The sequence below is a fragment of the Balaenoptera ricei genome, chromosome 14 (assembly GCF_028023285.1).
Source record: "Balaenoptera ricei isolate mBalRic1 chromosome 14, mBalRic1.hap2, whole genome shotgun sequence".
NCBI lineage: Eukaryota > Metazoa > Chordata > Mammalia > Artiodactyla > Balaenopteridae > Balaenoptera > Balaenoptera ricei.
The window spans coordinates 28,788,369-28,815,881 of NC_082652.1; the positions used below are offsets into that span (position 1 = coordinate 28,788,369).

The 27,513-nt window shown below is 40.1% G+C and overlaps 1 protein-coding gene across 2 annotated transcripts; it reads right to left on the reverse strand.

Moving 5' to 3' along the window:
• Window positions 1-3,324: 3,324 nt before the first annotated feature.
• Window positions 3,325-25,661, reverse strand: SEH1L (SEH1 like nucleoporin). Of its 2 annotated transcripts, none has more exons than XM_059895454.1 (9): window positions 25,432-25,661; window positions 22,868-22,918; window positions 19,393-19,539; window positions 16,054-16,265; window positions 10,300-10,398; window positions 8,886-9,026; window positions 8,001-8,158; window positions 6,629-6,779; window positions 3,325-3,992 (listed from the first exon to the last, which is right to left on the reverse strand). In XM_059895454.1, the coding sequence occupies exons 1-9, from the start codon at window positions 25,540-25,542 to the stop codon at window positions 3,794-3,796; spliced, it is 1,269 nt and encodes a 422-aa protein (XP_059751437.1). In that variant the 5' UTR covers window positions 25,543-25,661; the 3' UTR covers window positions 3,325-3,793. The 2 variants fall into 2 exon arrangements, with proteins under 2 accessions (XP_059751437.1, XP_059751438.1); XM_059895455.1 differs by having other exon boundaries at window positions 3,896-5,589.
• Window positions 25,662-27,513: the final 1,852 nt, after the last annotated feature.

Sequence of the window (27,513 nt, forward strand, 5' to 3'; positions counted from 1 at the left end):
TCCCCTCACGGCGGCCAGCCGTACCGTGCGCCCCTCGGGTTTACGTCGGTTCGCCACACGGACCGAGGGGCGGGGACTCCAAGCTGGCTTTGGATTGGACGGCGCGAAGGGGCGAGCCCGCTGATTGGACGAGAGCGGGCATCCCGGATTTGAAGCGGGAAGCCGCGCCCGGCCCGGATGCGCCGCGCCTGGCGCCTCGCCCACTGTAGGACGCCACGCCTCTCTTACGTGGTGCTGCAGAGTATCGGCACTCACCTTGAGCACGGAGAACTACTTCGGGTGGACATGGCACCTGACACACCCTGAGTTCGGAAGTGTTGGCACTGTCCCTACGGGAGCGGATGCTGACGTGTGGTCACCTGCCGCACGTTTACACCGACAGTGCTGCGGTTAGGAAGTCATCCCCGGGGTCCGCGCTACACCAAGTCGCCCATGGGGCCCAGTAAGGTTGGTCCCGGCTGAAGAGGGGCGAGGAGATGAGACGGTGCGTCCCTGATTACCTTCCTCCATTTCCCGTTCTCCTTAGGCCACGAGTCCCATCACCAATGCCTGCTCACCACGAGGCCCTAACTACTGCTTTACTGAAACCACAGCTTTAACTTTTATCTCAGAATTTCTTCCCTACGGTTCCTCTTTAACAAAGTTAACTCCTTAACTGCATCCATTGAATAGCTGTTGAATGTTGACGATGCACACTTGGGACTTCAACAGTCCCTACTCCTCATTTTAGCCTGGTACGAAAAGACATCTGCTTATCACTTAACTTTCTACCTCCTCCAAAATACTGCTCAACAATCATTCCTGGATGCCCTCTTCACTCTCTTCCTTTCTCTCTGCCTTTGGAAACGCTGCATCGCTCTGCAAAAAATAAAACACCCGGGCTTCCCTGGTGGCTCAGTGGTTAAGAATCCGCCTGCCAATGCAGCGGACACGGGTTCGAGCCCTGGTCCAGGAAGATTCCACATGCCACGGAGCAACTAAGCCCATGCGCCACAACTACTGAGCCTGCACTCTAGAGCCCACAAGCCACAACTACTGAAGCCCGCACCCCTACAGCCCGTGCTCTGCAACAAGAGAAGCCACCGCAATGAGAAGCCTGCACACCGCAATGAAGAGCAGCCTCTGCTCTCTGCAACTAGAGAAAAGCCCACGCGTAGCAACAAAGACCCAACGCAGCCAAAAATAAATAAAACAAATAAAATTTTTAAAAATGAATAAGACACCCACCCTTCCTTGATTCCATTTTATCACACAAAGACCACTCTGTCTCTCCTATCCTTAACTGCCTCCTTTCACACCTCATTGTCACTCATTCTGTTTCTGGCTTGGCCCTGAGTACTACTTCCACACTTGTTTATCAGGACTGGCCTCCTGTCAAACTCAGTGATGTCTCCGCAGTTCTCGACATCTCTTCTTGAAACCTTCCAGCCTTGGCATTTAACTACGCCTGTTCTACCTCTGTCCACACTCAATGAGCAAAGATTAAATGGCGAAAATCTCAATATTTTCTGAATCTTGAAAAACAAATCAAATACTTAGCTCTAGAGCTGAAAGGATGCTATTTGAGTGTAATGAGCAACGCTCTGCCTACACCATGGCCACACGCTGGCAGTGAACTGCTGCAATGTGTCCCATGTTCCAGACTGTCACTCACCCTGAATCCCTTGTACCCAACTCACTGTCCTTCCTTCATAAAGATCAAGTGACCGGAGGTCTCCCCATGGCACCCAGCAACCTGACAGTGACAGGGATCTACACTCCAAAGTATTTGCAGGAAAAGAGCCTTCACTGTGATGCCAGACTGCCCAAATCTCAATGCTCTCACTTCCTAACCGTGCAGCCTCGCACAAAGAGCTTAAACCTGCAGGTGTCCTCATCTGTGAAATGAGGGTAATCAGAGCACTTGCCTCAGAGTTTGCTGTGAGGATGAAGTCAGTTAACTTGCATCTAGAAGAGCACTGGCACATGGAGGCACTCAGCAACATTAGCTATTATCTGACCAACTGAAAAGGAGTAGACCTCCCAGTGAATTCCAAATCTCCAATTCCAGGTAGAGCTTGAAGTGGCCCCATGGCCAAGGGTACCTTCCAGGGAATTAGAAGTGACACCCGTCCAGTTAGGAAAGGCGGACGTCTCACATGGCTCCCCTTTACCAACTGCTCTGAGTGGTAACACCTCAGCTTCCAATATCCAGCACCTTCTACAGTGTGACCACAAGGTATGTGTCCAGGTTAATCTCCCACTAGCTCCCCAAATGAACCTTGTTCTTTCATTGGACTAAAACTTAATCCTCTGCCTGCACATGCCCTGTCCTCTTCTACATTTGGGCCATCACCCTGGACTCCACCCTCTTACACTTTTAAGTACTCCAACATGTCACAATCCCACATCCCTTCCAAATCCTACTGACTCATATAAATCACTTTCTTTAATGCCTCCTGTACCATTCAACCTTTATTATGAAGCTGAATCCTCATTACCCTTTGTAAATTCTGTAAATGCCTTCTCCCACTAGAATGAATGTGCGCCGACTACCTTTGTTTTTTTTACATATCCCAAAGTGTTTAGCACAGTATCTTGCATATAGAAGATGCCCAATGTTCACTAAATGGGAGGGCCTGTCTCAATTCATTACCCCATCCTACCCCACGTACCTCTATAATGATTGAAATCTCAAAGACCTGAATTCTTACTTCTGAGCTAGATCCAAACTTAAAGTGAGACCTCTTGCTTTGAAACTCGACAAGTCTACTGGTCTAAAACAAGTCCTTTAACAGAAGAAAGACCTTGCCTTAAATTAAAATACAATATACTTTATAAGCTCTTTATCCTTTGCATGTTAGGAAGCTCTAGGGATTTGACAGGAAAGTGTCTATTGATAGGAGAGTGTCTTTGAAAATTAGATTATAAGTTATAATACACATTTATAACAACTATACCATCTGTGTGATTAGCTGATAGACACACGAAATGCTGTTCAAATGTCAAGTAGACATTTGTTGGTTCTAGATGTTAGTCTGCATACTAACTTTCTACCTTCTAAATAAATGCCATGATCATCCCCTAATTTCTGATTGTTTGGATTTTTTTTTTAGCAATATGATATTTTAAGGAGATACAAATAAGCTTTACCAACCATCAAATAAACTACATTCTATTTTTATATGGCAACAGATTCATATGTTTAAAAATATATTTTATTAAATAATCTACTTGGAGAATAATTACAAAAGCTTTAAACAATAATTCCAAGTAGTGAAAGGCAGTTTCCTTTAAAAGAAAAAAAAAAAAAAAGACCAAACAGTCCATATTATGTTTTGCTGCTTTATACACAGGAATGATTTATTTTACAAACTAGTCAGTTGCAACATTAGCCTGTAAAAATCAAAAACATTTTTTATTATGTCTCAAAGGCAAAGTTAACTTTATAACAATATGCTTTCACATTAACCAGTATGACAAACCATAAGAAACTTAACGCCATAACAGTTCAAAATAAAATGTACAGAACAGGCACTTTGAAGTCAGCTATTGTGTGTAACTCTCACAGTTAATGTTGTGTGTACACATCTCATATTTCATCAAAGGTTATCAACCAATGAAGCAAATATTCCTTTGATGCAGAAGCACAAACACATTTAGGTTCCAAACACCATGTTCTGGTTGTAATACATGCAAGACAGACCCTAAATTAGAAAAATCTTCTGAAAGAAAATGAAGAAAAACAAAAAGCCAGGAATGAAAGCATTTACAAGCACTTGAATAAGGCCTTTAAGTGTTAAATCAGTGTTTTTTAAACCCCTTCATTCTCAGGTAAGGGATTAAGAGGCCGAGAGAGAGATCGTCTGCGAGGGTGAGGATACTGGAGGCTGGCAGTGTCAGCATCGCAAGAGTGCTCTATCAGAGGAGGAGGAGGAGGAGGAGGAAGGAGCTGGGCATAACTGGACCATCTCGATCCAGCCCGTGGGGAATCCAGAGGGGGAAAGAAATACCTGAAACAATGAAGACAGGAACAAAACACCAAAACAAAACAAAAACAACAGAAAAAAAAAAAAAAAAAGAAAAAAACAGAAGAAAAAGAGAAAAGTAGTAAATACAAAGAGAACCAAAGAGGAAAAAACACATGCTAGAAAAAAAAGCTTTACTATATTCATGCCAAAACTAACGGAACATAATAGCAAAATCAAGACCCTTACTCAAATCAGGCTCACTTAAGCAAGTATAGGAACTTGAAAAAAATACAATCTGTTAAACTTAAAATGTTAAAAAAAATTATCAGTATGAATGTTACAAAAAAGACATAATTTTATAATTTAAAACATTTTCTAGTCTGAGAAACATATTGATGCTCTCCTGTAATTTACAAATCAAATAAGCTTTTTCTTTAAGCAACACTTCACTTGTAGCAGCAGCACATTTTTTAGTGCATACATGATACTCAGGACCAATTCAGATAGACTTTCACATAGTATGGCCAGCTATTGCAACATACTTTTGAAGAAACACAATCTTTGAATGTACTTAGATGTTTTTCTGCAAAAAGATTAGTACAAAATTTTGATAAGTAAAAGGGCTCAAAAATATGTCCTATTGTTATTCTTCTGCCATTTTAAAACTTACCCGTAATACTTTAGCATTTTCTCAAAAAAAGATTTATAGCTTTGTCATCAGAGGATATGAACTAAATGAAGCAGCCAACAAAATTAAGAAAATCCTGGGACATGGAATGTGGAGGTTAACATGCATGCACAATTTTAGCAGAGTTTTATCTGCTTCTTATAGTATGTTTCTAAATTTTGACTTGAAACCTTAAGCCGTGAAATCACACCATAAAAATATACAAGCACATATTAGAAACATTTATCTCTTTAGTGAATATGAACTGAAAACTTACAAAGATGTTTTCATTTTACTTCTAAATTATAAATGAAGCAATACCAAATGTTGTTTGGCTACAAACTGTACAGTCAAGTTACTTTCACTACTACTTCTCTCACTCCTTCACTAATACTTTTTAAACATTACAAAGAAATAACAGAGTTGTACTGAATAATATCATGTATAAACCAATTCTACAAAAGGTAAACAAATTAGCACTCAAAACAATCTTTATGAAAAATATTCAATCTTCAAATTAAAATTATAAAAATTCATTTTAGCTTACTGTTTTAGAAAATAAAAGACATAAGTCTATATATAGTCTCCAGATGGAATAAAGTGATATCTTCCCTCCTCCCAACTAGCAATGAGGATGGTAACAATCCTTTAATTTTAAAACCCATGTTCGTTTCAGAAACATTTCAAAAAATTGTTTTGGTGACAATGTCTCAACAAAAAGCCTCTCCATTTATATTTCAAAAGTTTCAAATAATGTCAATAAACTGGCTAGCACACAAAAAAATGATATACACTGTATTTTTAAAGGCCTTTTGGACTGCGTTTAGTAGTAAGCAGGCTGTTGGTGTATCTTGGGAGAGGTCAAACGGCGCTGGGGAAGGGGAAAAGGAGCTTGCTTCCCATTCCTGTGTGCATGCAACAAGCAGCAAAACAGCAAAGTTACTCCAGTTAGCTGGTACTCAGCTGTGCTTTCTGTTAAAGGACATAATACAAATGGAGAAGGGAAAATGCATCACAGATCTAACACACATGGTTATTGGCACAATAAGAACACATCAAAACTTCAAAGCTCTTTACAAAAGAAAATATGCAGTACAGGTGGCAACCAAAAACTAGATTTTTTTAAAAAAATTAACACTAGTATCTTTGCTTCATGAAATAATCTTTATAATCTGATATCTTCTATGGTAACCTGAAATTGTTTTCATGCAAATACTTAAAATCAAAAAGCAGGACTCCTTTATAAAAATATAACAATATAAAAATAGTTGAGGAAATTTAAAATACAATTCTCTTCTTTCATTTAAGTTGACAACAGGACAACCACATGACAGTTTGTTAAGGCTGTGCTTTCAAGTTTCCTAAATAGTATTCCAAATTATTCACAAAGGCATATTAAAATAACTTTACCTTACAAATTCACATTTGAAATTTGAATATGAAAACAAAAGGACAACTCTTTAGATAACATTAAACATTCCCTGAGAATCTAAAATATACTAAAAATTCTAAAAATCAAGAACTCAGAATTTACCATATCCTCTTACAATCTCCATGAAAATTTTAAACACACACACAAAAACATTTAATTTACTCACTTTTACAAAGCCTTAGTTCGTGTGTTTTATTTAAAATTTCAGTTTAACCTGACTCAAAGGCCACCCTATCAGCACTAGCAACACTAATGCTCATCTGGGACTACGATCCTCAGTACTGTCCCAAACTTCCTCTTCATCTCATTACTTCAAAGTTATATATGTTTCTGGAAGACCACTAAATTGCAGCATATAATTGAGTTTGTTTAACAGCCTCAGAACCTACCTGTAAATATTATGACCAAGTAATAAGCCAAATACAGAGCTACCAAAGTGCCTCCTTCTCTTCTAGTGCCACAATTACATGTGAATTTCTTGATTCAATCTTAAAATCCATGAAATAACACACCTTCAGTATAGCTACCAGAATGATTTAAAAAGAAGATAATTTCTAGTTTTCTCACAAAACAGCCTACCTGCCAGCAGAAGATCCATTTAATGAATTCTGAAGATTTGGGATATTTGAACCTAGGGAAGGATTTGAGTTTCCCTGCTGAGAGCTCCCATTGACAGGGCTCCCATTACCTTTCAGAATACCAGTACACTTCCAGTTGTCCATATAATTAGCTGAAAGGAAAATGGTCAAACTCATTAACATGACTAATACCTATGTTCCAGGGCACAAATCTACAATTAAAGAAATAAAAGAGACCTACAGGCTACATATCTCTCCGGTTAAATGGTAAAGACATTTTTTTTAAATGAAACACATATATCTCAATTTTAACAATTATTTTTTGAAGTTTTTAAAGAAATACTAATTTAAAAACAAAGCTCTCACCACCCATTTCCTTTCCTTACAAGATAAATATTAACAGAGACAATTCTCTAAGCTACCACATTATTACATTAAGTTAATATCAAAATAAAATTCTGTCTTCATTATAATGAATTTCAGTTCTAATGTGTGGGTAACGGAGTCACCTTCTCAGTTAAGCAAGTACAAGTCATGTCCTCATGGATGTAGGTAACAGAACCTCTGGGGTTTGAGTGGCTTATCCAACTTGGCCTAATTGTTTGGATGCAAAACTGGTCACTGCGGACACTGAGCCCAGGAAATCCAAGTTAGGCAGGACAGGGCAGCAGAGACCCTGAGGAAAGGGACACCTGGGCTGGTTCTACCACAGCCTAAAGCTGACCATGGGAGACTCAGCCAAACTGCAGTTTGGGAACAGTTAACTCCTCAGGGGAAATGAACGAAGCTGTAACTTCGGATCCTAAAGATGGGACGCCACCGACTACAGTGGTACACAGAGCCAGTGGATAAACATCCGTGGAGAAGTGCAGACCACGCCACAGCACCCACAGTCAGTGTCCACCGTCCAGACCGCCTTCTCTGCTTGGCATTTTTAAGAAACTTTTAGAATCAGTGGCCTCAAGATTCTCTAACTTTTGGGAGCTGTAGAGAAGAAGTGGGGAAGATATGGGATTTTTCTCCTCTTAAGGGCTTGTTGGATAAAGCAATTGTTTATCAAGTAAGAGATGACTATATCCTGAGTTTGTAGAGAAGTCCCACAAGTTACACACATAGCAAATGGTATCTTTGGAGGTAGTGTATATTCTGTTACAATTATTTTACTTTGTTCCACATGGAAACTTAAACAATTCAATCAGACAATTACTGCTTTGAACTAGGTAAAATGATAAAGATTCAACACAATACGAGACATTAATTTAAAAGTAACTGTAGAAAGATAATTTTTTTTCAAAATACTTCGGAGTTTACATTTCTAAGTGAAAATTCTAAAGTAGCATCATAAAGCAATAATTCCTCCAATGAAATCTTACCTTTCCACAACCTGACACAGCCATCATCTCCTGAAGATGCCAGCACTGTCCCTGTTATATTCCAACTCACTCGCCAGACCTGAGAATTATGATTATCAAACTGAGCCACTATATGGATTTCAAATTTTGTTGGCCCACCAGAGGAAGTAAGTTCTTTCCTGTTAATAAAAAAATTTTCCTGAGGAATTCTGAGTGTACACACACACACACACACACACACACACACTCTCACTGTTCTAAATTAAAAAATACAAATGGTCTCACATACACACCATATCAATGTCATATCCATACCCGCCCCCCAACCTCCGTAGCTTACTGAGAGATGGGCCATGTCACTTTCATTTGACTCCCCAGTACCTCGCATGATCCTACCACATAAAAGATATTAAGTGACTAAAGAGGATTTTATTCCCCCCAAAAGGTTGAGGAATAAAAGAGATGATAATGATTAATTTTAAAAGGAAAAAGTAGGAAGGGAAGAATAGGAGGAGAGAAGGAAGAAGGAAAGAAGAAAAGAAAAAGAACTGAAACTCACAATTCCAAAGTTAAAGCTAAATAGCTTATTCACAAGAATGTCTCAGTGCTAATTTAATTTTCCCTAAGTAGACTGAGACCTCTCATTCCTTCAAACATTTATAGAGTGCAATTATATTCAGAGGATCCAATTCATTTTAGTACCTGCCTAAATAAAACACAACTAAGAAAACATAAATCTCCTCTCTTTACTCAATTCCCTATTTCCAAAAGTCATATATTTGTAAATAAAATGTTCATTAAAGAATCCATTCTTCAGATCACTGTTGCCTCTATACTCTCCTCCACAAATGAAAATAAGCAAGAGGTAAGAGAACTTTCAAATTAGTAATTGTTTCAAAAACTCACCTCACAGGCTTTAATGTAAAAATTCTCACGTCTTTGGTTGCTATGGCGAGAATGTGGAAAGACCGTCCCAAGTTTGGAGCAAAGGCAATATCGTGGACAGGATCTGTGACTGTCAGGAGGGTTTCAGCTTTTGCATATTTCCTAAATGAAAAAACAATTTACATTAAAATTATCAGAAATGAAAAATTTAAAAATCCACATGTCTAGGTATCTCCATTTTCTCCATCTTGCTCACAATGAAGTAGTGTTTATCTCTGCAGTATATAGTATGTCCAGCCCCAACCCCCAGAAACTGTGACTGTGACCTATCGGAAAAGGGCCTTTGCAGACACAATTAAGGATCTCAGGATGAGAGAGAAACAGACATTAGAGGAGAAGCCATGTGAAGACACAGGCAGAGATTGGAGTGATGCAGCTCAGCCACGGAACTCCTGGAGCCTCCAGAAGCTGGAAGAGACAAGGAAAGAGTCTGAAAGCAGCACAGCCCTGACAACACTTTCATTTCAGATTTCTGGCCTCCAGAACTCTGAAAAGAAACATCTGTTTTAAGCCAACAGTTTGTAGTAATTTGCTTTGACAGCCCTAGGAATGTAATATAACCTCCCAGGTTTCTTCCTTTAATTTTTTTAAGTTTAGCTTAAAACATAGTAACTAAAACTTAATTAGAATGAGATCTTGATTTGTTAGCCATTAACATCTTTTTTAAGAAAAAGGGTACCTGAATTTCCTAAGATTTGAGTGTAAAGAAAAAAGTTAAGCTGACAACAGCAAGAATTGAGTTTTTTAAGTGATGATAAAGGAAGCTACACCAAAGTCTATTTCCACACCTCAGGAGTGTTAAACTACCATCTGATCCTGTTATTCTCCAACTGAGAAGTCTTTCAATGGCTTCACATTACCTTTAAGATAAAAATTAAACGTTGAACAGTAGGTCTTGCAGGTATAAGCCTTCCAGATTTCTCATCACACTCCTTTTTACCTATTATGTTCCAAGCACAATGAAAATATATTGGCTCTCTCTCATCACATGCAGTTTTCTCCATCTGGAATGTTTTGCCCTCTTTGTCTGGCTAACTTCTACTCCTTCTATGGCTCTCCTTTTGAATGAACTTTCCTGGCCCCCTCCCCCTAGGCATAATCTCTTAACATCCTGATTCTCCCAGTTTATAAAATTCATCACCATTTTTCACCTTTTTTTTTTTGTTTTCCCTTCATGATGGTACATACTGGGAGATCAATTACCTTTTCCTCTACACCACTCAATTTTATATTACCAGAGCAGAGAACTTAGCGTATCATAGGAAATCAGTAAATATGTGACGAATAATGCATAACTGAGTTAATGAATAAAGAAATAACATTTAAAAAAATTAAATGCAATTCAGAACAATAATTAAACCAAAGCAGTACTGACCTGGTGTTTTCATTATATTCAAAAATCTGAACCTTGGCCATTGCGTTTGGGCTGCTGTCATCACTTCCTACAGCGATCATGGGGGAATGAGCACGAGAGCTAGAAAGGAAAAGATGTTTTACATAATTATAAAATTAATGCACATTTAGTTCAGAGAATTAGAAACGTATCCAGCAGCCATGCAACCCACCAGTCAGCGTGTCACTGCGGACTAGACCCCTGCCACGCCCGGCACCACACACCCAGGAGGGGTACCCCTGAGGTCTCAGCCTGGGGACTGAGGACACCGGGCTTTCACCTTGTTTTTAACCACATTTTCTTATGGCTGAGATAGAAAGTAGTCCTTTTCCCAAAACAAAAAGCTTCAAGCAGTCAACAGATTTTTTTTTTTTTAAAGACACCTAAGAGGCGTTAGAATTTTTCTTTCTAAAAGATCTGGTCATTAACTATAGAATGAAAAGTAATTTTGTGGTGACCAAATTCATGGCAAAAAGATTTTTACGTGCTTCGTACAAAGAGAACCCCACCCCGATGGAGGAGGAAAAGTAGAAAAAGACCACCCTCAGGAAGGCATGCCTGTCATTCTCTAGTCTCCAGACTCATTTGTGGTCAACTGCGTTTTGAAAAAGGCAGAAGATAAGCAATAAGAGAGTGAACTCTACTGAGGTGGACTCTAGGTTGAATCATTTTTTTTCATTTCTATGTCTAATTTCCTAGATATTGATTTCCTTTGCCTCCCCCATCCAGATTAAGTAATACCTCTATGAACATGACATAGAGGTATTGTTTAACCTTTGATCTTGATATTGTGATCTGCCAATTTCATAAAGCTGAAAACAAAATGCGATAATTTAAAAAAAAAAGGTTTAGGTGTTTATTACTAAAGCTTCTGATAATGACATCACCTAATATAAGAAAAAAACCAGGTAGGGACTTCCCTGGCGGTCAAGTGGTTAAGAATCCACCTTCCAATGCAGGGGACACAGGTTCGATCCCTGGTCGGGGAACTAAGATCCCACATGCCTCGGGGCAACTAAGCCCACGTGCTCTGGAGCCTGCGCGCCACAACTTAGTTGCAGCCCAAGTGCTGCAACTAAGACCCAACACGGCCACAAATAAATAAACATTTTTTTTAATTTAAAAAAAAAAAAGAAAAATACCAGGTAAACTACAAAGTGCTATAGTAATAAAACAAAATTACAAGTTACTTATTATAATTCTTGGCTATTCAAAGGGATGTAAATTATAGTAATTTCTATATCTCATAAAATTTCTTTTTTCAATGTTCCACAAATGTATTTATTTGAGCAAGGGCAAGTACATTTACAGTAATATAATCTCAAATTACTGAAAATATAAATTTTTTAAATATTCTAAAAAATAAATTATAAAACATCCAGATAACAACCTGAATTGAGGATTATCTCATTTGTATATCCATAAATAAGATGATCACATTTAAACCATTTTCCAAATATGACTCATAATTAAACAGTGAGCAAAACCATCAAACTCTCTGACTGAATACAGGAGACTGATCACCTGCATCTCCTTCCTACGCCTCCATGGAAATGATGAAAAAATAACACTGTAACAGTGCAGAAATCAGAATGTGCCATCAGAAATCATGAAATCTGGAGGATTCCAGGAAGCAAAAGGAGATCAGACAGTGAAAATGCTAAGGGAAAAAGAGCTCAACAACTATCATTAAGGAGGAAATTCTGGAAGCTCCAACCTCTAATCAGTAAGCAAGTAAATAATGAATCAATCAACCAATAGTAATGAGTAATGGGGCAATCATGAATTGATTCATTTAATAATCTGCAATCAGAAGACCCCCATGGCTGGCAGCTGATTGTGCTCTAGGCTAAAGAAAGTCTGAGGAAAGATCCTAGTGAGATGATTAGAACTTATAAGAGGAGAGATATGAACTTGAAATAAAGTAGCACTCCAAAACCAGCAGGGAGAGGGACAAGAAAGAAGAAAATACATTAAAGTGCTCTATCCCCCAAGTCAAAACCTCCTGACTTTGGCAATTTGGGGGTAATGCCCACCTGCCAGCTCCCTCTTGGTCGCCCTACAACGAAACCCTGCCAAACCACTCCACCTACTTAGTCAAAACTCAGCTAACCCCCTAAGTAAGAGAATGAGCTGTTAAGAAAACAGAGCATCTAACAGGAGAAAAATACCAACACCAGTTCTCTCTAGCAGCCATCACAGTCTCCTGTTCACAAACACAAATACATGAGCAAAGACTAACACGCACTTGACAAAAACAAGGAGTGTGACAGTTAAAGACCAAGGCATACAAACAGTTCTTTGAGGAAACAGATCTTTGAGAAAATATAAAACAGCCTACAGTCCACATCATATGCAGATTCTACATTTGTAAACTGACCTACTTGCTAAAATTTATTTGCAAAACCAAAAATCCAATACTTGGGGCACTCATGGGCCTTCCTGTTTCAGCTTCATGCTGAAAAACCAGTGTCTGTTTTGCACTCTATTTACCATCATGTTTTCTGCATTTTTGTTGTGTTGATGATTTTGCTGTTTAAAATGGCCCCCAAGTGCAGTGCTGAAGTGCTGCCTTGTGTTCCTAAGTTTAGCAAGAAGGTCATGATGTGCCTTATGGAGAAAATACCTCTGTTAGATAAAAGCTGCATTCAGGTGTGAGTTAGTGTTGTTGGCTGGATTCAGTGTTAATGAATATAGACTAAATAAGGTGTCTTTAGACAGAAATACACATAAAACAAGGTTGAGTATTGATCAGTTAACAAAAATGTGATCAGAGGCTGGTGGCACCTAATCCTGTATTTCCCCTGGGAGGGGTGGTTCAGTATTAGCTAATTCAGTGTTCATAGCAACTTGATAGAACACAACTACTGCAAAAAAGAAGACTTGACTGTAAATCAAAAAACATAAAATTTTTAAAAATTTTAATTAGGATCCTCAGAGAAATGTGTATCCATGTAACAAAAACTGACTGGCATAAAAAAGGAGTTATCAGAGAAAAAGAAAGACTTCTTAACAATTAAAAATGATTGCCACTCCCCCCAACCCCCAACATCACTGGATGGTATAAAATGCACACCTGAAGAACAAGCTGGAGATCTGGAAGACAGAGTAGTAAATCTCCAAACAATTTTAAAGAAATAGAGAGTAAATCCAAGAATAATCAAAGATGAATTCCAGAAGGACAGAATCGAGAAAACAGAAGGATAAATTATCAAAGAATCCTAAAATATCCCCAATCTGAGACAAGAATCTTCACCTTAAAAGGGACCACTAAGCATCAAGCAGGATGAATTCAAAAAAGACCAACATCTAATAGTGTATGTCTGGATTTACTTCAAAATAATCCAGTTTTTTTTGTTTTGTTTTGTTTTGTTTGTGAAGGTGGGGAGGCATATACAGATTAAACAAGAGTAGCTTTGAATTATTCTAGCTGGGTGATGGATATGTGAGGCTCTGCCTATTACACTTTTAGTATATTTGAAATCTTCCCTAACAGAAAAATGTTTTAAAAGAAAAAATACCTGGAAACATCCTGGTATATAAATTTTAGAATTCTACTACCTTAAACTATACAAAGCAATTCCAGGAGTTTTAATGACCCAAGTGTGAAAGGCAAAACCAAAAACCTTTCAGAATACACTTAACAACATCAAGGTGGGGAAGAATTTCTCAAATAAAAAAACAAAAAGCACTATAACAAATATAGAAAGACTGTTAAGTGTGGCTATATTAAAATTCAGAACTTTCTGCAGACTATCAAAAGTCATGATAGTGTCAAAATGACAAACCACAAACTCGGAGAATATACTTGCAACTCAAAGTAGTAAGACAAAATCCTAAAATCTTCCAGAAAGACTAGGCTACCTACAAAAGATCCAGTATCAGACTGACCTCAGACATCTCACCACCTAAAGTTTAAAAGATTCAAGAACAGTACTTTGAAATTCTTACATCTGGAACTTGGCCGAAGTTCTAAAACTAGCCAAACTACAATTAAGCATGGAGAAATTTAAGACATTTTTGGGTATGCTAGAATTCAGAAAGTTTGCCATCCATCCCATATAGGAAAAAAAGTTACTTTAAGAGGTATGCGACCAAAATGAAAACAAAAAATCCAAAGGCAACTCGTGATATGAAAATTGTGACAGCCAAGTATAACCCAGAAGTAAAGGAATCAGTAAAGAGAAAAGAGCACCCATCAGGAGTTAATGCCATATTACTCTGTGTGAACAACAGTTTTCATGAAATAGTTTACATTTGTGTCTGTAATGAATATTTACATAATCTAGTCTTATGAATTTGGTTGCTACTTAGTATTTAGAATCAACTTGTAGTCAAAAGACAAAGTACTTATATGTGTACTTAACACATATAACAACATCATTAAATGTTTACAAAACGTAAATACAAACATTGTAAATCTTGTCACTGTATAAGCAATATAACAAAATATTAGGAAATGGGAGGGTGGATGTGTGGTAGAAGCAAAAAAAAGCTAATTTCCCCTTTTTTTAAGAGAGAAGTGAGGGGCTTCCCTGGTGGTGCAGTGGTTGAGAATCTGCCTGCCAATGCAGGGGACACGGGTTCGAGCCCTGGTCTGGGAGGATCCCACATGCCGCGGAGCGGCTGGGCCCGTGGGCCACAATTACTGAGCTTGCACGTCTGGAGCCTGTGCTCTGCAACAAGAGAGGCCGTGATAGTGAGAGGCCTGCGCACCGCGATGAAAAGTGGCTCCCGCTTGCCACAACTAGAGAAAGCCCTCGCACAGAAACGAAGACCCAACACAGCCATAAATTAATTAATTAATTTTAAAAAAAAAAAGGTGAGTCAATATAGTCTAAATTGATAAATCACTAGAGAAATAAATATTTGAAATTAAGATAATTACGAATATAACTAAACAACTATTAACACTTCCACAAATAAAATATCTTGTCATACCTTGACAAGTGGAAAGCTTTATAAATGTGCTAAAGTCATCTTTCACAGAATGAGTATAAATACTGTCTAAAGATAACACAGCAAGAACCAAAGGTATAAATAAATCATTTAAAAATAAAATAGTGACTACCAGAATTAAAATCTAAAAACAAAACTACTAACAGCATTTGTTTTTAGGGGGTAAGGGAACTTTTACCTCTCATTTTGTACTCTTCTAGATTATTTGAATTTTTTTATCAGGTGACTCATTACTCTTTTAATTTTAAAAACAGTTTAATAAAAATCAACTATGATACAGTCTTAGAATCACACTCTACACAGCAGTTAAAGGAGTTAGGAAGGACTAGTTACACTAACACATGGGAAAATGCCCATGATGTATCTGTAAGTGAAAAAGGCAAATTGCATGAAAGGAAAATGTTATGTCTAAACATGTGTGTGTGTTTTGTGTCCACTTGTACATGATAGCATATACCTGTATTTGCATACATTTGTGTGTTTATAAACACACAAATTAAATATTTGTTATTAAATATTTATTTGTATATGCATGGAAAAAGTCCAGAAGGCGCACCAGAATATTTACAGTGGTTGGCTTCTTCTGTGGAGTAGAAATAGGGGTATAAGACACATGACAGGGTGGAGAAGAGAGAATTTTTATTATACATAATATACATTTTTAAAAATAATGAACAAGATTACTTACAAAAAGCATATTCAAAAAAATAAACCATCTGATGCTAAGTGTAATAATTACTAGGCTTATATCACCAGAGGATTGCTGTGTAAGCATACCTTGAAGGGTTCCAAGAAATACAGCTACAGCTTAGCTTGCATGAGATCTCATGTTGCAGAGACCACTGGCTGAGATTCATGACGTCCGGTGCCTCATAGATTCTGACTATACCATCCGCTGAACAGGTTGCTAACATAAGACCCATATGCTTAGGAGCAAATTTCACGTCGGTAACGGATGTTCTGCTGTCCACTAGCGTTGTCCTCTTGACCTGAAAAAAAATTAACAATTTAAATTAAATACAGGGACTTCCCTGGTGGCGCAGTGGATAAGAACCCGCCTGCCAATGCAGGGGATACGGGTTCGATCCCTAGTCTGGGAAGATCCCACACGCCGTGGAGCAACTAAGCCTGCACACCACAAGGAAGAGTAGCCCTGCTCACCACAACTAGAGAAAGCCCTCGCGCAGCAACAAAGACCCAACACAGCCAAAAATTTTTAAAAATTAAATTAAATCTTAAAATTAATTAATTAATTAAATACAAAAAAAAAGGATGGCAGAGTGGAAAGAACACAGGCTCTGAAATCACACAGAACTCCTCTGCCACTTACTAGGTATATAACCTTGAATAAGGTATTCAAAACCTGTGTGGGCCTCAATTTCCTCTAAAGCACTTAGCAAAATACCACATACACAGCTAGCAATCAGTAACAAACCAGTGACCTATAATCAATTACTCCCTCTATGGCAGAAGAAAGAAGGCCTTACGAAATCTCACTTTATTAAATTAGGTAAGTACTCTCTTCTTAAGCAGATAGGTCAGTAAACCAGAAAGTGTTAGAATTTTCATATGGGCAGTTTTGTCATACAAAGCAGGCCGCAAGCCGCAAAGTAAAAGAATTCAGATTCTTTAACAACAGAATGGAGGGTGTGAAACTTCTTCCATCAAGTGTAAGTGTTAGTCCTACTCAGACCGCTACCATCCACTTTTAAAAGAGACCAAGTGAATGGTACGAGGCTGGCATTCTGGTAATTAGAGAATCCCAGCATAGCATGTACCAGTTACTGTCTGGCACCTAGATGAGATGATTTTTGACTGAAAATGTCAACAAAATTTAGAAACCAAGAGTTTACTGTCTATGGTGGACTTCCCTGGTGGCGCAGTGGTTGAGAATCTGCCTGCCAATGCAGGGGACACGGGTTCGAGCCCTGGTCTGGGAAGATCCCACATGCCGCGGAGCAACTAGGCCCGTGAGCCACAATTACTGAGCCTGCACGTCTGGAGCCTGTGCTCCGCAACAAGAGAGGCCGCGATGGTGAGAGGCCCGTGCACCGCGATGAAGAGTGGCCCCCACTTGCCGCAACTAGAGAAAGCCCTCGCACAGAAACGAAGACCCAACACAGCCATAAATAAATAAATAAATAAATAAATAATTTTTTAAAAAAGAGTTTACTGTCTATGGTTACTAAAATACATCTTAAGGTGTCTGAATATCAAAAGAATATCAAACTTCAAAGATAGCATAGCATCTTTGCAAACTTTTGTCTAAAAACACCACTGAATAATAACACAAATGTTGAAATATTAAATGCATTAATGACAGTGGATTTAACTAAAGACAAATAATTAAGTTCGAAGAAAAATCCTTTCTATGCCACCACTCCTAAACCCAGCCTATACTATGCTAACTGATCGATCTCAGACTGACTGCTAGAAAAATCCTTTCTATTCAAGAAATGTCTCTGCGCCCCTGCCCTTAAGCAACTGTTTGCCTGAGGAAGGCCCCGGTGCAAAGGCAATGAGGCCAACCCCTTCCATCATTCAAAAACAAAAAAAAAAGTCAAAAATATGAATAGTATGCAAGCTACAAACCTACAATAATTAAAACAGTGTGTTATGGCCTAAGAATAGACAGACACCAATGGAATAGAGTCCAGAAATAAACTCTCCATATATGGTCACTTGATTTTCAACAAGGATGTCAAGACCATTCAATGGGGAAAAGACAATCTTTTCAATAAAAGGTGTTAGGAAAACTGGATATTGACACGTAAAAGAATGAAGTTAGATACTTACCTTATATCATGTACAAACATTAACTCAATGTGAATCAAAGACCTAAACATGAGAACTAAAACTACAACACTCTTAAAAGAAAACTTAGGGGAAAAGTCTCCATGACAGTGAATCTGTCTATGATTTATGATACCAAAAACACAAGGAAACAAAAGAAAAAAATAAACCGGACTTCATGAAAATTTTGTGCACCTAAGGACACTATCAAGAGAGTGAAAAGGCAAATCACAGAATGGGAGGAAATATTTGGAAATCATGTATCTCTTAAGGAATTAATATCCAGAATACATAAAGAACCCCTACCTACAACTCAACAACAACAAAATGGGCAAAGGACTTGAAGAGACATTTCCCTAAAGAAGTAAAAGGTTCTGGTAACACTTCCAATTCCGGTGGGGGTAGGGGGTAGAGGCTGTTCCCCACCCCAGCAGACAATTCTGACACCAGCAGGGTGTCCAAGGAGAATTCAACTCAATTTTGACACTAACTACCCGGAGATAGCATCAGATTCCACGAGTTCAGAGTTCAGTCCCACAAGACACCCTTCTTCAGATGCCAGTCGAAAACCCAGGTTGTTACCTGTGCTTCTGACTGACTGGTGTAACTCAGGGACAGTCACATGGAAGAGACGCACAGGCTGGGGACAGGTCCCCAAGGCTGGGGACAGGTGTGGAGCTTCCACACCCCCTCCAGGCACCACTCTCCCCAAATCTCCAGGTGTTCACCAGCCCAGAAGCCTCCGAACCCTGTCCTCTAGGGCAGGGGTCCCCAACCCCTGGGCCACGGACCAGTACCGGTCCGTGGCCTGTTAGGAACCAGGGCACACAGCAGGAGGTGAGCAGCAGGCAAGCGAGTGAAGCTTCGTCTGTATTTACAACCGCTCTCCGTTGCTCACATTACCACCTGAGCTCTGCCTCCTGTCAGCATTATGCTGAGTTGTATAATTATTTCATTATTTTATTATTACAATGTAATAATAATAGAAATAAAGTGCACAACAAATGTAATGCGCTTGAATCATCCCGATACCATCCCCCTTTGCCCTCCCCGTGGAAAAACTGTCTTCCACACGGGTCCCTGGTGCCAAAAGGGTTGAGGACAGCTGCTTTAGGGGTTTTATGGAGACATCATTACACAGACGTGAATGACTACCTCATTGGCTATTGGTGATTACATCAATCCCCAGCCCCTCTCTCCTCCCCGGAGGTCAGGGAGGGTGGGACTGAAAATCTTAGCACCCCGAAGTGTTCTTGGAAAGACCACTGCTCCTCGGGTGCTCATGTCCCCCACCCACCAACCCACCGCTAACAAATGTCTCACCCAATGGCTCTGTCCACGCAGTTTATCATTTGATTCTCCTACTATTTCTTCCCAGACAGCAGCTGTTCGGTCAAAAGAACAGGAAGCCAAAACCTGTCCAAATTCAGGATGGGCCCATGTCACACGCCACACAGATCCACTATGTGTCTGAGGAATTAAAAAAGCAAAAAATGAAAAAAGCTGAGTTGAGTCACTTGAAGAAACAGAATACAGATATTTTCACTTCAACAAAAGGAGAAAGCTATTCAATTTAACATTTAAAAAGTTAAATTCTAGGGAATTCCCTGGTGGTCCAGTGGTTAGGACTCCACGCTTCCACTTCAGGGGGCATGGGTTTGATCCCTGGCCCGGGAACTAAGATCCCGCATGTTATGCAGCACAGCCAATAAAAAGTTCAATTCTAGCACTTTTAACGTTTAGAAGATACTCTATATTTAGGATTGCAGCCCTTCTAGAGTCAAATTCTTCTAACATTTTACTAATAAAGAAAAATCCAGCTGGATAAAGTTGACCTCTTTCAGTGCTAATAATAGTTGGAGACTTGGTTCAGAGTTTAGCCTAACAAAGCTTTTAAACAGAGATTCTATCAGTCTACTGTTTTGTGTTTTTTTTACTTGCAAATTTCCTCTATAGGAAACATCTACCTGATAAATAAGAGTAATCAAAATTATATGCTTCAAAAGCCTGACAGTATAAGAAACCATAGCAACAAAATGCTTAAATGATTCTGATGTCTGGCTAGACAATGGACTATTCTAGGAAAAGAGGCAATGAGAACAAATATAGAGAAGTCCAAATCCTTGTATTCTGAGGAAATAATTTAAAGCTCAATAGCATTATCTTTATAGATGAAAAATGTCAAATTAGTTCAAATTACTATAATCCAACTCTTTTTTTGTTGACAAAAAAAAAAAAAAAGGCAGAAAAGTCTTAAAGCATTTCACATCAACAGAATTCATTTGTGCTTTCCAGTAAAAATACTGTATGACAATAAGCACCAGTCCACCAATGGATGTTTACAAAATCTGTTTCAAGCTTCTGTACATCTAACACTTTTATACTCAATAATCTCAGAACACTTTCATAATCCAATAATTTCTACATGGTAACAGTGTCATCATCCAATGGTAAACTTTGCACACCCCCCTTTTTTTTTGGCCGTGCCATGCGGCATGCAGGATCTTCGTTCCCCGACCAGGGATTGAACCCATGCCCCCTGCAGTGGAAGCACGGAGTCTTAACCACTGGACCACCAGGGAAGCCCCTGCACCCTTATTTTTTATCCTTTGTTCTGTCCAGTCTTTTTCATTTCACCTTTCTTATTTTTACAGGCTATTAAGTAAAAGATGCACTAGGGCACTGAGATTCTGCTAAATGTTAGATTCCCAGTAAAGCACAATCTAACTAAAGAATAAGGATTGCACAAAGGTGTTCATCACAATAAAAAGGAAACAACTTAAATATCCATCAGCTAAACAAAATAGGGTATATTTGTTGTTATATTTATGTTTTGTTGCTATAGTTATGTTTAAAAACAAACCAAAGTACTTATGAAACATGTTGTTAAACTAAAAAGCAAGAAATACGAGTCTCCTTTTGGAGCGATAAAAATAAGTTTCGGCACTAGACAGAGGTAGTAATTGTACAACATTGTGAATGTAATAAATGCATTCACATTTATTTGTTTACTTGAAATGGCTAATTTTATGTTGTGTGACTCTCACCTCAATTTAAAAAAAGGGGAGAGGACAAAAGATTTAAATAGACACTTCACCAAAGAAGATAAATGGGGCTTCCCTGGTGACGCAGTGGTTGAAAGAGTCTGCCTGCCAGTGCGGGGGACACGGGTTCGGGCCCTGGTCTGGGAGGATCCCACATGCCGCGGAGCAACTGAGCCCGTGAGCCACAACTACTGAGCCCGCGCGTCTGGAGCCTGTGCTCCGCAACAAGAGAGGCCGCAATAGTGAGAGGCCTGCGCACCGCAATGAAGAGTGGCCCCCGCTCGTCGCAACTAGAGAAAGCCCTTGCACAGAAACGAAGACCCAACACAACCAAAAATAAATATGAATAAATAAATAAATTAAAAAAAAAAAAAAGATAAATGAATGGCAAATACGCACATGAAAACACTATCAATATAATTAATCATTAAGGGCATACAAATTGAAACCCAGTGAGACACCACTTCACACCCACTAAGATGGCTATAATCAAAAAGACAGACTGGAACCCTCATACATTGCTGGTGGAATATAAAATGGTACAGGCACTCTGGAAAAGAGTCTGGCAGTTTTCAAGAAAGTTAAAACATACACAGGGCTTCCCTGGTGGCGCAGTGGTTGAGAATCTGCCTAATGCAGGAGACACGGGTTTGAGACCTGGTCTAGGAAGATCCCACATGCCGCACAGCAGCTAGGCCCGTGAGCCACAGTTACTGAGCCTGCGCATCTGAAGCCTGTGCTCCGCAACAAGAGAGGCCCGCGCACCGCGATGAAGAATGGCCCCCGCTTGCCACAACTAGAGAAAGTCCTCGCACAGAAACGAAAACCCAACACAGCCATAAATAAATAAATAAATAAATAAATAAATAAATAAATAAATAAATAAATAAATAAATAAATAAAATTAAAAAAAAAAAAACATACACAGCCCAGCAATTCTATTCCTACATATCTAAGAGAATCGAAAATGTTTGTCTACACAAAGACTTGTATGGCATGTTCATAACAGCATTATTCATAAGTGCCAAAAACTAAAAACAATCAAATTGTCCATCAAATAGTGAATGAATAAATAAAATGTGGCTTTATCTATACAAGGGAATACTACTCAGCATTACAAAGGATCGAACCACTGACACATGCCACAACATGGATGAACCTCAAAAACAAGCTAAGGAAAGTAGGCAGAAACAAAGAACTACATATTGTAGAATTCCATTTATATGAAATGTCTAGAAAAAGTAAAACTATACAAACAGTTCAGTGGTTGCTTGGGGCTTAAGAGGGAACGAGGACTGACCCCAAAAGGCACAAGGGAAACCTCAGGGTTGATGGAAGTGTTCTAAAACTAGATTGTGGTTATGGTTGCATAACTGTGTAAATTTACTAACACTCGTTGAACTGTACATTTAAAATTGATGATTCTCAAGATACATAAAAATCTACCTGAGTAAAGTTATTTTTCTAAAATGCAAGAAATAAAATTATGTACAAAACATCACAACTATTAAAAAATATATAAAGGAAAAAGGTAAGAAATACTGAGATGCAAAAAATAATTAGGTTAGAATGATACAGAATTTCAAATTTTCTTATTAAATTTTCTGAAGTGTATTTGTTACTTTAATAGTGAAAAAAATGTAAGTAAAAGATATAAATTTTACAATTCTCTCAAAGCTGAACAGCAAGTCACTAATGCTACCAAATAGTAAATGTTTCAATTCTTTCAAATCACTGTAAAAATAAATACTAACCTTCCAGCTAGCAGTGCAATGCCAATCCCCACTTTCACTTTTATCCCAGACCTGTAAGAAAAAAGATATTTTATACCAAGAATTCCTACAAATTAATATGAAAAACATTAACATTAGTACGAGGGCAAAGGAGGGGAACATAAATTCACAAAAGAATACAACCAATAAGTAAACATTCACTCATTCAACAAAATATTTATTGAGAAACTTGGATACGTCAGGCCCTGTGCTAAGCACTGGGGTCAAGGAACCTGTGCTCTACTAGTTAATGGAGACAATATCAGTTACAGTCAAGTCTGGTTACTTATAGCCATTATGTCCTAGTTATGTCCTAGAATGCCACTGTAAGCAGTGAATTGGCGAATACCAAACCACTCCTCCTGGGGAAATTATTGACAGGTGAGATTCACAGGAGTCTCTCGCCACAATATATTTGTCAACCAATCGATACATAACCTTGTTTTATGTGTGTATGTTTAAAAACACCTTATTTGGTATACATTATTGATTCAATAACACTGAACTCACTGCCAACAGCAGCATAACTCACATCTGAATGAAGCTTCCCTAACACACACTTTCTCCATAGGGCACATCACAGCCTTCTTGTTTGGGGGAACTCTATGCAGCACTACACTTGGGGACCACTTCAGACAGTGGAAATCACCAAAAAAAGAACGAAAATGTGAAAAATGTGACACTAAATAGACAATGAGAAGGATGCTTGTTTACATTATGAAAGCCTGAATCATAAGGCAGAGTGTCACCCGTCCAACCTCAGCTGGGAACGCACATCCGACAACTCTAATTTTTTTGCCACCCAGCTCATGTCAACAAACAACCATGAGCACTGATTTCGGGGTTATAAATAAATTTTAAAGAATAAGCAAATTCACAAATACAAAATTTGCAAACAATGAGGATCAACTGTATATATAACAAACAAAAACAAAACACTGAACATTACTACCAACAAAAAATACAGATTACAATAACAACATGACACTTTAACCTGTCTTAAAAAAAAGTAACGATAAACAGTATGGTGGCTCCTCAAAAAACTTCATATAAAAATAGAATTGCCATGTGATCCAGCAATTCCACTTCTGGGTCTGCACCCCAAAGAGTTGAAAGCAGGGCCTCAAGGAGATATTTGTTCACCCACATTTATACCAGCATTATTCACAACTAAAATGTAGAAGAAACCCAACTTCACTGACAGATGAGTGATAAGTAAAATGCAGTATATGCAATATATATTTTTAGCCCTTTAAAAAAGTTTTTAAGTTTAAACATTCCCTTTTTCAGGAAGGAAATTATGACCTATGCTACATGTATGAACTTCAAAACATTATTCTAAGTGAAATCAGCCAGTCACAAAAAAAGACAAATCCTGTAAGATCCCACTTATATGAGGCCGCTAGAATAGCCAAATTCAGAGACAGAAAGTACAAGGGTGGCTGCCAGGGGCGGGGGCCGGAGGGACCGGCTAGTTATGTTTAACGGGGACAGTGCGAAATGAGAAGGTTATGGAGATGGATGCAAAGATATGAACACACTTAATACCACTGAGCTATACGCTTAAAAACGGTTAAGGTGGTAAATTTTGTTACGTGTACCTTACCACAATAAAAAATAATTAAAGAAAAAAAAACTGCGATGATAATGCCCGACACGGACAATTATCACACTGATACTCTTCACCGGCAGTTGTAACATAGTACAACCCGCAAAAAGGTAATTTGCTTATTACTCTCAAAAGCTTTTAAAATATTCACTAATTTCTCTACTGGAATGAGCCTATGGAAATCATCCAGAAAACATAAAAAGCTGTATTAATGAAGATTTTCACTGCAACACCACGACAGACAAAAGCTCCGTACTAGACGACCCACTAAGTCCTAGTGACTTGGAGGCTGAGCTCTACGCGGATAACGAAACCCACTTGGTTAACGGACGCTTATTACTGCGACACTCCCACGGCGGGGCGAGCGAGAAAACCTGGGCCTCGCAACACTTGCAGCCCGGGAAGTGGATTCCGACCCGCCTGCGAGGACGTCGCGTACGGAGCAGACCGGCCGCGCGGCGCCCCTGCGGCACGTCTGTGAGGAGCGGGCGGACGGCGGGGAGGGGTCCCGGGGCCCCGCTCCGGATGGAGGGGCCGAGGTGCTCGGGGGCCGGCTCACCCCACCCACTGTGCCGGCGCCCCCGCGACCCGGGCCCCAGCCTGACCAACGAGGAGCGGTGCCATGGCGCCTTGGGCCCAGCCGGGCGGCCCTGCAGAGTCGGCCGGACCCGCGCGCCCAGCCTCCCCCGCGGCAGGAGCGCGCACGCCGCCGTGACGCACGCACGCCCCCGCAGCCGCGCGGAGGCGGCGGAGGCGGCCCAGGCGGCGTTGACTCCACACTAGCGAGGAGGAGGGTGCCCGCCAATCGGCCTGGGCTCCGGACCTCGTGCCCGCAGCACGCCTCAAGTCGAGAGAAATCCACTCTCCCCGCGCCCCTCCGCTCGGACAGCGGGCCGCGCACGCTCCCGCCCCCCTCCGGGCTCGGCCCCGCGCGCACCTTGACGCTCTGGTCACTGGAGCAGGTGGCCATCCGCCGTCCGTGGAAGTCGAAAGACACATCGTGGATGAGATCTTTGTGGTCCGCCGCGATGCTGCGCGCCACGAACATGGCTGCGCCAGCCCCTCCCTCCTCCAACAGGACAGCGCGACGGCGCGCGGACCGCAGCCCACCCGGACCCGGCTCCGGGGCGCGCACGGCTGTGCTTCCCGCGGGCCGCTCGCGCGCCCCGGGCTGCGCCGCGCCGCGCCCCGCCCCCAGGCCCGTCATACCCTGCGGAACCCCGCCCCCGCCCCGTCATACCCCGCGCGACCGTGGCTACTGGACTTTTTGGGGCGCCGGCCAGTCTCTTGGATACGGCGCTGTTTCCTGAGAACAGTTAGAGAACTCTGTCGAAGTGTGGAAATTGGGGAGAATGCGAAGGTTAAGACTGTCGTCTGCGGGCCTCGGCCCTGAGTCAGTCTCGTCCGTGTTTGGGCGTGTGTCCCTGGGAGACGGGCCGGGCGGGAGTGGGCGCGGAGAGTGGGCGGTGCGGACGGAGCGTGTGTCCGGGGCTGTGCCGGGCGGCCGGAGCGCAGGCTCCCAGACGTAGCGGGTGGGCCCGACCGTTTCCCGCCCCCCACACCAACCCCGGGAGGTGCGGAAATGGCTTAGCCTTGCTGGAAGTTCCTTCACTTGCCTTCCCCCCCGCTCCCCCCACTAAAAACGGTAAGATTTTATTGGTACTTTTAGAGGCAAACCCCCAAACCCGTGAGCTGCAGGTATGATAACTAAGAACTGTAACTGCTCTGAGGTCAAAGACACTCATTTCCAGAGAAAGTACTCACTATCTGTGAAGGTTTGATAGATTTATAAAAGCTCCAAACCTTAAAAAACTTTGTATAAGTGAAGTTTAGAGACAGTAAACACAGCGGTTGTTGCCAGAGATTATCCGGGTGAGCGGTTGAATAGGAGGGATTTTTTTTTTAAAGAGACTTCATTTTTTTTAGAGCAATTTTAAGTTCATAGCAAAAGTTGATCAGAAAATACATAGAGGTCTCATATAGGCAACTACCCTCCCCACTCTCAGTATTAGCAGCGCAGTCGTACATTTGTTACATAGCATATTAACTTATCACCCGAAGTCCATAGTTTACCTTGGGGTTTGCTCTCAGTGTTGTACATTCCGTGGGTTTTGACAAATGCATAGGGAGATGTATTCACCGTGGTAGGGTTGTACAGAATGGGTTCACTGCTCTAAAAATCCTCTGTGCTCCACCTAGTCATTCTTCCCTACCCCCATCCCTCAGTCTTGGGCAACCACTGATCTTTTCACTGTCCCCATAGTTGTGCCTTTTCCAGAATGTCCTATAGTTGGAATCATACAGTATGTAACGTTTTCACATTGGTGACTTTCACTTAGTAATATGCGTTTAAAGTTTTTCCACGTCTTTTCATGGCTTGATAGCTCATTTCTTTTTCACACTGATTAATGTTCCATTGTCTGGATGTATCACAGTTTACCCATTTAACCCCTGAAGGACCCATTGGTTGCTTCCAAGTTTTGGCAATTAAGAATAAAGCTGATACAAACATCCATATGCAGGTTTTTGTGTGGAGATAAATTTTCAACTCCTTTGGGTAAATACCAAGGACCATGATAGCTTCCTCATATGGCAAGTATATGTTTAGTTTTGTAAAAAACCTCCAAACTGTCTTCCATAGTGGCTGAATCATTTTACATTCCCACCAGCAATGAATGAGAGTTCCTCACCAGCATTTGGTGTTATCAGTGTTCCAGATTTTGGCCATTCTAAGAGACATGTAGTGGTACCTCATAGTTGTTTGTTTTAATTTTCATCTCCTTCATGTCATGATATAGAACACCTTTTTATATGCTTATTTGCCATCTGTATATCTTCTTTGGTATCTGTTAAGGTCTTTGGCACATTTTTTAATCAGGTTGTTTTATTTTCTTACTATTGCGTTTTAAGAGTTCTTTGTATATTTTGGATAACAGTCCTTTATCAGAAGTTTTTTGTTGTTGTTTTTCGCAAATATTTTCTCCCAGTCTGTGATGTGTCTTCTCCTCTTGACCATTTC